The sequence below is a fragment of the Pantherophis guttatus genome, chromosome 7 (assembly GCF_059756535.1).
Source record: "Pantherophis guttatus breed Tessera chromosome 7, ASM5975653v1, whole genome shotgun sequence".
Classification (NCBI taxonomy): Eukaryota; Metazoa; Chordata; class Lepidosauria; order Squamata; family Colubridae; genus Pantherophis; species Pantherophis guttatus.
This window is the reverse complement of record NC_142069.1, coordinates 86,946,026-86,958,456: the sequence shown is the minus strand read 5'-3', so window position 1 is coordinate 86,958,456 and position 12,431 is coordinate 86,946,026. Positions and strand designations below refer to the sequence as shown.

Genomic DNA, 12,431 nt, shown 5'->3' with positions numbered 1-12,431 from the left:
ATGTGAGTCAGTGGCCAAGCACCTGAATTTTGATCACGTGACATGGGGGGGGCCCATGCCGGAACAGTTGAAAGTGTGAGAAACGGTCATAAATCCCTTTTTTCGGCTGTGTTGTAACTTCGAACGGTCGCTAAATGAACTGTTGCAAGTCAAGGACTAGCGGCATTAACAAAATTCCAGTGGAAATGAACAGGAAATGAACTGTCATGCCCTGGTTGGAGCCTGAATCAGCGGAGGAGGAAGACAAGATGGAGCTGGGTCTGACGGAGATGGAAGGGGCAGCTTCGTTGGCTTGGGAGGAAAATGGGGAGGAGCAGGCCCAGTCAAGCCAGGGCCTTTCAGGATTGGGATGGCTTGTAGGCAGGGAGGAAAGGGGGCAGGATGAGCAAGAGAGGCTAAACAGTGAACAGAGCTCAGGCGATGAGCAAGGACCACCCCTCCTGATCCTCGAGCATGGAGAGCGGAGAGAAGGCGAGAACAGCGCAGACTGAGCCGACTACTTGGGAGGAGAGCGCCCTGCCCCTCTTCACAAAGCACACCTGGGGACTGAGACTTAAGGAGATGCTGTGGGGAGGGGCATTTGTCGGGAAGAAACGCTGAATTCCTGGAGTGCTGAGTGCCGAATCCAGAACTTTCCTGGATTCCTTGCATTCTTTCTGGATTTCTTGCTTTGCAGCCGTGGTGCTTACAGCGTTGGGCTGGACTATTGGCAGCCAGAGGCTGCTTGAGGTGTGTGTGTATGTATGATCACTTTACTCTGGGACATGCCAGAAACGTGGGAGCGTTTGGGGAAATTTGGAACAGTAAAGGGGTGGTTTGAACTGCCAGCCACCTGTGTTATCTCTGTGCCGTGCCCCGGGTCATCACATGAATCTTTTCCTCTTCTTACGTTTGTCGGGCAGGTCCCTGCCTCCTTCGGGAAAGCCGGACGTCCCTTGCTCTCTGTACATGAAGGAGCTGCAGGGGTTCATCTCCAGGATCATGAACGACTATTTCAGGCACTTCGAATGCTACGATTTTGTCTACGAGAGGACCGAAGGCATCGCTCAGAGGGCCATCGAGGTCTTCATCCGCAATGCCAGCCTGCTCCGGCCTCTCGGCGAAGGAGGGAAAATGAGGCTGGCAGCCGACTTCGCACAGGTGAATTCCGCTTGGCTTCCAGTCTATGCTCTGGATTCCAAACAAGATTCGTCGGTTCCATCCGGGGGTTAGGGTTGAGTTAACAGAGTCGGGGGGGGGGGACCTTGGACCGTGGCTGACTGAGCGGGCATAGGGACCTTGATGCCACTCATTGGGCATGGCTGACTGGGTGGGCGTCGCCAGTTTGACACCACTCACTGGGCGTGGCCGACTGGGTGGGCGTCGCCAGTTTGACACCACTCACTGGGCGTGGCCAACTGAGTGGGCGTGGCCAGCTTGATGCCACTCACTGGGTGTGGCCAGCTTGACACCACTCACTGGGCGTGGCCAACTGGGTGGGTGTGGCCAGCTTGACGCCACTTCCCAAACTGCTGGCATGTTTCCTCTTTGCATTGGGTAGATCTGGGCTGAAGAATATAGAATATGGAATTTTTTTCCGGTGAAAACTACATATGCAAACATGCATACAAATACAGATTTATACATTTGGGGTTCTCTTTTTTCATTTTCATTTCATTTTCATTTTATTTGATTTATATACCGCCCTACTCCCAAAGGACTCAGGGCGATGAACAGGCACAAGATAAAACACATAGAATACACAAATTTAAGAGCAGAAGTAAAATCGAATTAAATCAATTTAGCCCAAGACAAATTTAAAACCCCAGGTTAAGAACAAATTAAAATTTACATTAAAAAGAGAATGGGAGAGGTTAGGCCAGACCAGCCTGGTGAAATAAAAAGGTCTTGAGAGTGCGGCGGAAGGTGCGTAGATCCGGGATCCTCCGTATCTCCGGGGGGAGCTCGTTCCAGATAGTAGGTGCCCCCACAGAGAAGGCTCTCCCCCTGGGGGCCGACAGCCGACATTGTTTGGCCGACAGCACCCGGAGGAGTCCCTCTCTGTGAGAGTGTACCAGCCGTTGGGAGGCCATTTCCGGCAGCAGGCGGTCCCGTAAATAACCAGGCCCTAAGCCATGGAGCGCTCTAAAGGTGGTAACCAAAACCTTGAAGCGCACCCGGAAGACCATCGGGAGCCAGTGCAGCTCGCGCAGGAGAGGTGTTACATGGGAGCGCCACGTCGCCCCCATAACCACCCGCGCGGCCGCACTCTGCGCCAGTTGGAGCCTCTTATTGAAACTGTCCGAAGGAAGCAAATTATAAGCAAATTATAACCCCCCAGATACAAAACAAAGATGATTATATTTAAGCACGTAGTAAGCTAAAACTGAAAAGCAATAACTATCATTTATGCCATAATACACGGCTCAGTTTTCACCCTCGGTACAGTATATATTGGCCGGACTAAAAAGATTTCCTCAGGTCGGTGAGATAATTTTAAATGACATTTCCTTGACATTTATATATACTGCGAGGATTATGTAGGAATTGTTGCACCTTATGACCTGTTCATTATGAGGATCTTTGTCGTTGAATAACGACAGCGGCAGTAATTTGGAGCATTTTAAGTTGTGTTAGTTGGGGAATAATATTTTGCCCTTTAAATGCCAGGTGGCTCTGTACGATCAAAAGAAGGAAATGTGAGCCCGATGGAGGCAGAAACAGATGAAGGAAAATCAAAGATTTGTGGTTTTTTTCCCCCTGTTATCTGGCACAAAAAAATACAATCTCCAGGCAGGGGATTTGAATTTAGCCAAGAAAAATATAAACATTCTTTGACTACAAAAAGTAATTTCATCGTTGTTGGCAGGAATGAGAACAGATTCCAGATTTGTCAGAAATGTAATATTTGTTAGACTTGCATCCTGCCTCTTGTACGAACAGCGATAATAATGCTAACAAGCTGAGGAATTGGATGAATTATTTTCCTCGAGGGAGTAGGAAAAAAATACGTAAAGAAAAATGAAAAAGGTTTGGGGATGGAGTTTAAAATATTTTTTTGGCTAGGGCCAATGAAAGAACTTCTGGTCTTTACTTTTTGTTAAGATGCAGGAAGTCCTCAACTTACAACCGCAATTCGGCCCAGAATTTATGTTGCTAAGTGAGACATTTGTTCAGTGAGATTTTGCCCCATTTTACGACCTCTCCTGCCTCGGTTGTTAAATGAATCACTGCCGTTGTTAAGACAGTTGGTCCCTGTCGTATGACCACAATTCAGCCCAGAATTTATGTTGCTAAGTGAGATTTATTTGTTAAGTGAGTTTTTGCTCTATTTTACGACCTTTCTTGCCACCGTTGTTAAGTGAATCACTGCAGCTGTTAAGTTAGTAACATGGTTGCTAAGTGAATCCGGCTTCCCCATTGTCTTTACTTGTCATGAAGGTCACAAAAGGGGATCACACAACCCCGGGACATTGCAACCCATCATAAATATGGACCAGTTGCCAAATCAATCTGAATCACGTGACTATGGAGATGCTGCAATGGTCATAAGTGTGAAAAATGATCCTAAATCACATTTTTTGAGTACCATTGCAACTTTGAACGGTCATTAAACGAAATGTTGTAAGTCAAGGACTACCTGTAATAGTAGTTGTTAAGTGAATGGCTTCCACGTTGACTTTGCTATTCAGAAGGGGTCAAATTTGGGCTCAACTGTGGTCGTACATCGAGGACTTCTCGATCTACTTTAATACCTACTCTAGTGTCTACTCTAATAACAGATACTACGGCTCTCGCGCGCAACATTCCAGTCACAACAGAGGTGCGTGTACGTCAGTGGTGAAATCTAAAATTTGTTACTACCGGTTCTGTGGGGCGTGGCTTGGTGGGTGGGGGATAATGTGACTGGGTGGGCGTGGCCAATTTTTTTTTCTTTTAAAACCATTTTTTCTACAACCTCTTTGGCGAAGAGGTTGTAAAAAAATGCTTTCAAAAGGCTCTGACGATCCCAGCTGAGTTGCCTGATCGTCAGAGACTTTTTTTTCTTTTAAAAGCCTCGGATGATCAGGCAACTCAGCTTGGATCGTCAGAGGCATTTAAAAGAAAAAAAGGGTTTTTTTCTTTTAAAAGCCTTTGACGATCCCAGCTGAGCCACGCGATCATCAGAGGCTTTTTTTTTACTTTTAAAAGCATTTTTTCCACCAAAGGGCAGGGATTTTTGCTACCGGTTCTCCAAACCACTCGCCTCCATCGCTACCAAATCGGGCGATCCACTCCGAACCGGGAGCATTTCACCCCTGGTGTACGTTTTGTGTGTTTTGTCGCAAAACGGTTTCTTGCAATGCAGCACAAACCCGTAACAGGAGGACGGCTTGAGGCACGGAGACAATCCGAAACTCTGAAAATTGTACCGTTATTTGTTAATAACGGAGCAGATACAGAGACGAAGTTTCGATCATTCCTTTTAAAAAAAAAGAGCTTTTAAAAAAAAACGAACATACCGTTGAATTGTTCGTTACGGGGACGTCGTAACGCCAACGGATAAGAGCTAAATTTTATGCTCGGTTGTCGGTCGCCAGCTGTTAAAAAAGCTGATGTTAGACGTTGTCAAGCTCAACGTGCCACCATAACACAATTTTGTCACACTACGCGTGATAGACTCGTTTATGTCTGGCAAGAACGAGGAAGTGTAAAATTGTTCCAAATGGCCTGGGAATTTCAGCAGAAGAGGTGTCAGATATTTAGCGTGGCACTCTCTGCAAAGTGTACCCTATAGTAGAGCAGGCGTAACAAACTCGATAGGTTTTAATCCACAAATGCACTTCTTATTTCGGATGTTATGAAGATTTGCTCGGTGTCGCCGAGTGGATCTTGCTTCTGTCGAACTGGCCTGTACTTCGGAGAACTGGCAGAAGAGCTAGGTTTCCCTTTGAGATGGATAAAATCTCTCTACAATTCCCTGTGTGAGAGACCAGTTCTTCTCAATGGACTAGAAACCAGGAGACCGGGAGTTCTAGTCCCACCTTAATCATGAAAGCCAACTGGGTGACTTTGGGCCAATCACTAGGAGATAGGGAATTCTAGTCCTGCCTTATCCATGAAAGCCAGCTCAGTGACTTTGGGCCAATCACTAGGAGATGGGGAGTTCTAGTTCTATAGAATATAGAATTAGAATTATTAAATAGAGTAGAATAGAAAATATGGAATGGAATGGAATGGAATGGAACAGAACAGAATACAATAGAACAGAATTTAGAATTAGAATTATTAGAATAGAATAAAAAATATGAAATGGAATGGAATAGAACAGAATATAGAATTAAGAATTAGAATTATTAGATAGAATAGAATAGAAAATTGGAATGGAACTGAACGGAACAGAATAGAACAGAATATAGAATTTAGAATTAGAATTATTAGAATAGAATAGAAAATATGGAATGGAATGGAATGGAATGGAACAGAATATAGAATTAAGAATTAGAATTATTAGACAGAATAGAAAATATGGAATGGAATAGAATATAGAATTAGAATTAAAATTAGAATTATTAGAATAGAATAGAAAATATGGAATGGAATGGAATAGAACAGAATATAGAATTAAGAATTAGAATTAGTAGATTAGAATAGAAAATATGGAATGGAATAGAATAGAATTTAGAATTAGAATTATTAGACAGAATAGAATAGAAAATGTTGAATGGAATGGAATAGAACAGAATATAGAATTAAGAATTAGAATTATTAGAGTAGAAGAGAAAATATGGAATGGAATGGAATAGAATATAGAATTTAGAATTATTAGACAGAATAGAATAGCAAATTGGAATGGAATAGAACAGAATATGGAATTTAGAATTAGAATTATTAGACAGAATAGAATAGAAAATATGGAATGGAATAGAACAGAATATAGAATTTAGAATTAGAATTAGAATTATTAAATAGAATAGAATAGAAAATATGGAATGGAATGGAACAGAATAGAACAGGATAGAACAGAATATAGAATAGAATAAGACAGAAAAGAACAGAATAGAATTCTTTATTGGCCAAGTGTGATTGGACACATGCAAGGAATAAGTGATAATTCATGATCATAGTCCTCGTAAAAATGCCTTCATCGACATAAACCATATCATAAATGTATGACGTATAAATATTGTAAATCATATTAGCAGATGAAAGCCGAACGATTTCCTCTTGCAGATGGAGTTGGCCGTGGCCCCCCTTTGCAGACGTGTCTCTGACCTGGGGAAATCCTACAAACTCTTAAGATCATTCAGGTAAGGGATGTTTCAACAGCTGAGACTGTGAGTCAGTTGTTTTCGTTAACGGGAAAAAAAATCAGTGGCTTCTCACTTTTTGGAGGCTTTAATTAAAATCCTCTGGCAAGCATCACATGTAAATTAGCAACCAATTATCTTTGATTTCCCTCCTTTCGGGTTTTATTCAGCCTGTGACTAAAACACGGAGAAATTCTGCCATGCAAGTTGTCAGCTCAGCTGTATCTTTTTTTGCTTTTATTTTTTTTTTATTTTTTTTTTAAATTCGGCTCTTGCGATAATGAGCTGCTGCCTCCCTCCCTCCCTCCTTTTTCTTCCCTCTCGGAAGCCGAGAATTTATAACAGGGTGGCAGAGGAGGGTTTAATTAAAATAATGAGCTGTTATTGCAAACAATCACCCACCCCATTTGAAAACAGAGGGTGTATGAAATCCCGCCCAAGCGAATTAGCAAAGGGTGGCATGCTGTGTTTGCTATTAGTTAAGTGTCATTAAGGGCAAAAGTCACACTCTGGAAACAGATAATCATCGGTAGAACCTTCTAGAACTGGGGGGGGGTCAAACTCGATTTCGTTGAGGGCCGGGTTGTGTTTGACCTCAGGGGGAGCAGGGGCATGGCCAGGGTAGGCATGGCCAGCTCCATGTCACTCATCAAGGCTCCGTGTTTGGCCACGGTGGTCTCCTGGAGCCCTCTGCCAGCACGGGCGCAGTGGTGGGATTCAGCCGGTTCTGTCCGGTTCGAGCAAACCGGTAGTGGTGACTGCAGGATGCTCTGCCCACCTGCCCGGATGTAATGCGCGAGCACTATGCACGCGTTCACATTTGCAAACCGGTAGGGAAGGTAAATGAATCCTACCTCTGGCGGGTGGCCCTCCCGAGCTCCGTTTATGCTGGCAGAGGCACTACGGGCTGGTCCTTCACTGTTTCCAGGGCAGCCCCGCAGGCCAGATCTAAGCACCCCGCAGACCAAATTCGGCCCGCGGGTCTTGAGTTTGATACCCCTGATATAGGGTCTCTTACTTCAGCAGGTGGTTGGACTAGAAGACTCCCAAGGTCCCTTCTTACTCAATGAGTCTATGCCTGCGATGGCGAACCTATGGCATGCATGTCACAGGTGGCATGCAAAGCCATATCTGTGGGCACGCGAGTGTTGCCCTAGCTCAGCTCCAGTGCATGTGCGCATACCGGCCAACTGATTTTCAGGCCTTCCGGGCCCACCGGAAGTCAGAAAATGGGCTGTTTCTGGCCTCCGGAGGGCATCCGGGGAGGTGGAAAAGGCCGTTTTTGCCCTCCCAAGGCTCCTAGAAAGGCTCTGGAGCCTGGGAAGGTGAAAAATGGGCCTTACAGTCCCACCGGAAATTAGGAAATGGTGGTTTCCGGCCTCTGGAGGGCTTCCGGGGGGGGTGGGGAAGGCCATTTTGCCCTCCCCAGGCCCACTGTCCCATCGTGTCCCAAAAGTGGGGGGAGCACGGGTGGTGGTGGTCACATGCGTGGGGGGCAGGGCGCATTGAATTATGGATGTGGGCACGCACGTGCGTGACTCCCCGCACTCCCCCACTTTTGGCACACGACGCCAAAAAGGTTAGCCATCACTGGTCTATGCTGTAGAGTTGTGGAAACTAAACTTAGCTTCTACAGAATAACAGAGTTGGAAGGGACCTTGGAGGTCTTCTAGAATGGGCCCCCTGCGGCCCAGCTCTACGGTAACGCCGCCATCCACCACGATCAGCCTTCTGCTACTCAGTTGTTCCAAAGTCTCCATGTTCTGATCTCTTTCCACCGTCATGCTTCCTCCTCCCTCAGACCAATGCTCTTCCAGACCAGCGAGCATATCTCCAACAGCCCAGCGGTGGGAGACATCATTCCATACAGCACCGTCATCCAGTTCTTATTCACGAGGGCGCCACCCGAATTGAAATCCCCGTTCCAGGTAATGAGAGGATGTAAACTTTTTCTACAAAATGCAGGCAGTCCTCGACTTACCACCGCAACCGAGCCCGGAATGTTTGTTGCGAAGCGAGACATTTGTGAAGTGAGTTTGGCCCCGTTGTACGACCTTTTGAGCCACCGTTTTCGAGTGAATCCCTAACTTTGTTCAGTTAGCGACGCGGTTGTTAAGTGAATCTGGCTTTCCCCCTTTGTCTTTGCTGGTCCGAAGGTCGCAAAAGGGGATCACGCGATCCAGGGACGCTGCAACCGTCATAAATATGAGTCAGATGCCAAGCGCCCGAATTTTGATCACGTGACTGTGAGGATACTGCAACGGTTGTAAGTGTGAAAAACGGTCGTAAGTCACTTATTTTCAGTGTCGTTGTAAGTCGAGGACTACCTGTGTGACACCAATGTGGGGAGACCTGTTTCTCTCCACCTGTGTGCTCAATGCTAGTTTGCGTTTGACGGAGAAGTTCCCGATACAGGTAGTCCTCGGTTTACAACGGTTTGCTTAGTGACCGAAGTTACAATGGCATTGAAAAAAGCGACTTAGGACCGTTTCTCACATGACCGTTGCAGCATCCCCATGGTCATTCAATCAAAATTCAGATGCCTGGCAACTGACTCATATTTATGACTGTTTTGCAGTGTTCCGGGATCAAGTGATTCCCTTTTGCGACATACTGACAACCAAAGTCAACGGGAAAGTTGGATTCATTTAACAACCATCTTACTAATATATCACCTGCAGTGATTCACTTAACAACCGAGGGGGAGAAAGGTCGCAAAATGGGGGCAAAACTCACTTCACCCGTGTCTCGCTGAACCCCAGAAATTTGGCGCTCCAGGGTGGTCGTAAGTCAAGGCCTGCTTGTATTATGGGACGAGCGACTTGAGCGCATGAAGGAGCAAGCCGCTGTGCAAAGTGCAAAATGAAAAATTCAGTCACTTCCTGCTCCGTTTCAATTTCCAACAGTAGAATATTCCTGATATGTTAATGTGGGATGTTCAAAGTGGCCTTTTTGGGTTTTTTTTTTTACATCGTTACGATGGCAAGTTCAGAAATAAGGAGAATAAATCCTGAATATGGAATAAGGCCATCAGGAACCATTGATTCGCCGTTTGGAAAGACAATTGTGTTACGCTGTGGCAGCAAAAAAAACCCACAGAAAGCCTTAAGGTACCTTACAGGAGTGATGGATAATCTTTTTGCCATCGCGTGCCAGGAGCGGGGGGAGCGTTTGGGGGGGGGTCACGCATGTGTGCCCACACTCATAATTTTATGGCCAAGTAGGACCGTTTTTCTCTCTCCCCAGGCTCCAGAGCCTTCCTAGGCATCTGGGGAGGGCAGAAACAGCCTTCCCCCCCCTCCCGGAAGCCCTCTGGAGGCCAGAAACAGCCCGTTTGCTAACTTCCACTGGGACCGGAAGGCCCGTTTTTTGCTCTCCCCAGCCTCCAGAGCCTTCCTAGGCGTCTGGGGAGGGCAGAAACAGCCTTCCCCACCCTCCCGGAAGCCCTCTGGAGGCCAGAAACAGCCCATTTGCCAACTTCCAGTGGGACCGGAAGGCCCGTTTTTTGCTCTCCCCAGCCTCCAGAGCCTTCCTAGGCGTCTGGGGAGGGCAGAAACAGCCTTCCCCACCCTCCCAGAAGCCCTCTGGAGGCCAGAAACGGCCCCGTTGCTAACTTCCAGTGGGACCGGAAGGCCCGTTTTTTGCTCTCCCCAGCCTCCAGAGCCTTTCTAGGAGTCTGGGGAGGGTGAAAATGGCCTTCCTCACTCCCCTGGAGGCCCTTCTGAGGCCAGAAACGGCCCGTTTGCCAACTTCCGGTGGGCCCAGAAGGCCTGAAAATCAGCTGGCGCCAGAGCTGAGCTCTCATGCCCACCGATATGGCTACGCGTGCCATAGGTTCGCCATCACGGCTATAAACCAATAAAAAGACAGCAAAAAATGGGCCTTCCGTGGGACAACGTTTGTATTTAAAGCTGCATTACAACCAGTTCTTCACTCGAGACCAATGTTTCTCACTCCTGGGCAACTTGAAAGACGGGTGGACTTCAACTCCCAGAATTCCCCAGCCAGGGGAGTTGAAGTCCACCCATCTTCCAGTACTACTATCACAATACAATATATTATTTGACATCTACTCAAAAGCTTTTCTCAAAATAGATTCGTGCTTTGGTTACTATGATTTGATAGTAGGATCCGTCGCGTATTTGTGTCAATAATAAGCATTTTAAATTTTATTATTTATTATTATTTTATTTATTAATTATAGAGGGCGGACTGGACCATTGCCCGCTACTCGCGGTGGTTAGATGACCATCCGGCAGAGAAAGAACGACTCATTTTAATACGGTCAGACATATTTTAAATCTTGGGGTTAATTTAGGGATATTTCAGAGTTTCATTTTTGATAACTCTCTTCATCTTCCTTGCCTATTCTGGATAGATCAGACTAGGAAGATAAGATTGGTGTACATTTTAAACCAAACTTGCTGGAAATACAATGGCTTTCTGTGAAGAATTAATAATAGCTACATTGATATGATTTGATTGCATATTTGTACCCTATGACTATCATTGTACACTGAGAGTGTATGCACCGAAGACAAATTCCTTGGGTGTCCAATCACACTTGGCCAATAAAGAATTCTACTCTACTCTACTCTACTCTACTCTACTCTCTACCCTACTCTACTCTACCTCTACTGTACTCTACTCTACTCTACTGTACTCTACTCTACGTCTACTCTACTCTACTCTACCTCTACTGTACTCTACTCTACGTCTACTCTACCTCTACTCTACTCTACTCTACAGAACCAATTTCTTTGAAAGCTACAGTATTGTTAGTTTTATAATAATGGGGGGGGAAAGTTTAATTCCAGTATATTTTCTCTTTAAGCAGGGGTGCCCTGGAAGCGTATGTCCAATCTGTAAGAAGCAGAGAAGGTAAAGAATTTGCCCCGGTCTATCCCGTAATGGTGCAGCTGCTGCAGAAAGCATTGGCTTCTCTTCAATAAATGGTTTTTCTGCAAAACGCTGGAAGCCCCTGATCAATACGTAGGGTAGACTTCCAGAGTTCCTACGAGTAGCAGCTCTCTCAAACTGGCTCAACAATCCACAGCCTCTTTTGACCTTCGTCCTCCAATGCATTCTGCATCCCTCAGCTTTTTTTTTTCCAAATGGTATTTTTATATTTTACTGTTTTAATTGAAAAATCAAACATTTCTATTCGAAAAGGCTTTATTTCTGCGTTGGTAAAACCAGCTAATCCTAAATCGACCAGAAAAAAAATACGCTGGGATTTAATATTTTCTTTTCCGCAACTGTTCGAGTTTAAAAATATCACACACACACACACACACACAGAGACGTGTGTATATATTATATACATACATACATACAATGTATATATATACATTTATATGTAGGTCTTTGGTTATTCGGGTTTTCTCCCGCGTAAAATTGGAAGTGTCTTGGCGACGTTTCGACGAAAGTTTTTGGAGCCGAAAACACTAGCCTGAAGATGATGAATGAGACTTCGTCGAAACGTCGCCAAGACACTTCCAATTTTACGCGGGAGAAAACCCGAATAACCAAAGACCTACATACAAACACCCGAGAAAACAAATACATTTATATGTGTGTGTATATATATATATATATGTATGTATGTATGTATGTATATACATACATAATATATCAATTTTCTTACTTCTTCGTAGGGTTTATGTGTGTTTTTCTTCTAGCCAGGTTTTCCCTACGTAACCAAGGTTTTTTGTAGCTCCAGCTCAGTAGAATCACATCTACTCGGTTCTGGGCTTTTTTCTTTTCTAACAGCTAGCAAGCTCTAACTGCTAGGTGGGAGACCTAAATAGATCCATTTCTAGCTCGTTTGCTTTCATCAGTAGGCCACACCCATATCTTATGTATCCTCCCTGTAAAGGTACAGAACCGAGTAGATGTGATTCTACTGAGCTGGAGCTACAAAAAACCTTGGTTACGTAGGGAAAACCTGGCTAGAAGAAAAATATACATAATATAATCTATACACACACACATATACATATTTTATGTTGATTTATGAAATATTTCAGATTACGACAGTGTAATGTTGTATGTACAATGTTCTAATTGGAAATGTAATTAAAATATTTCTACCAGTCCTTGTTTTCAAGCATTCCTTCAATTAGGCAATCAGTAATATCAATTCACAAGACTGTATTGTGA

At 44.9% G+C, this 12,431-nt stretch overlaps 1 protein-coding gene across 1 annotated transcript in view; it reads left to right on the top strand.

Moving 5' to 3' along the window:
• Nucleotides 1-12,367, top strand: part of COG5 (component of oligomeric golgi complex 5) — a 156,658-nt gene extending 144,291 nt beyond the window's left edge. The window contains exons 18-22 of the mRNA XM_060692686.2: nt 903-1,140; nt 6,193-6,269; nt 8,071-8,197; nt 10,474-10,553; nt 11,107-12,367. Of these exons, the coding sequence (XP_060548669.1) occupies nt 903-1,140; nt 6,193-6,269; nt 8,071-8,197; nt 10,474-10,553; nt 11,107-11,221 (637 nt within the window). The 3' untranslated portion in view covers nt 11,222-12,367. The remainder of the gene's footprint in view (nt 1-902; nt 1,141-6,192; nt 6,270-8,070; nt 8,198-10,473; nt 10,554-11,106) is intronic.
• Nucleotides 12,368-12,431: the final 64 nt, after the last annotated feature.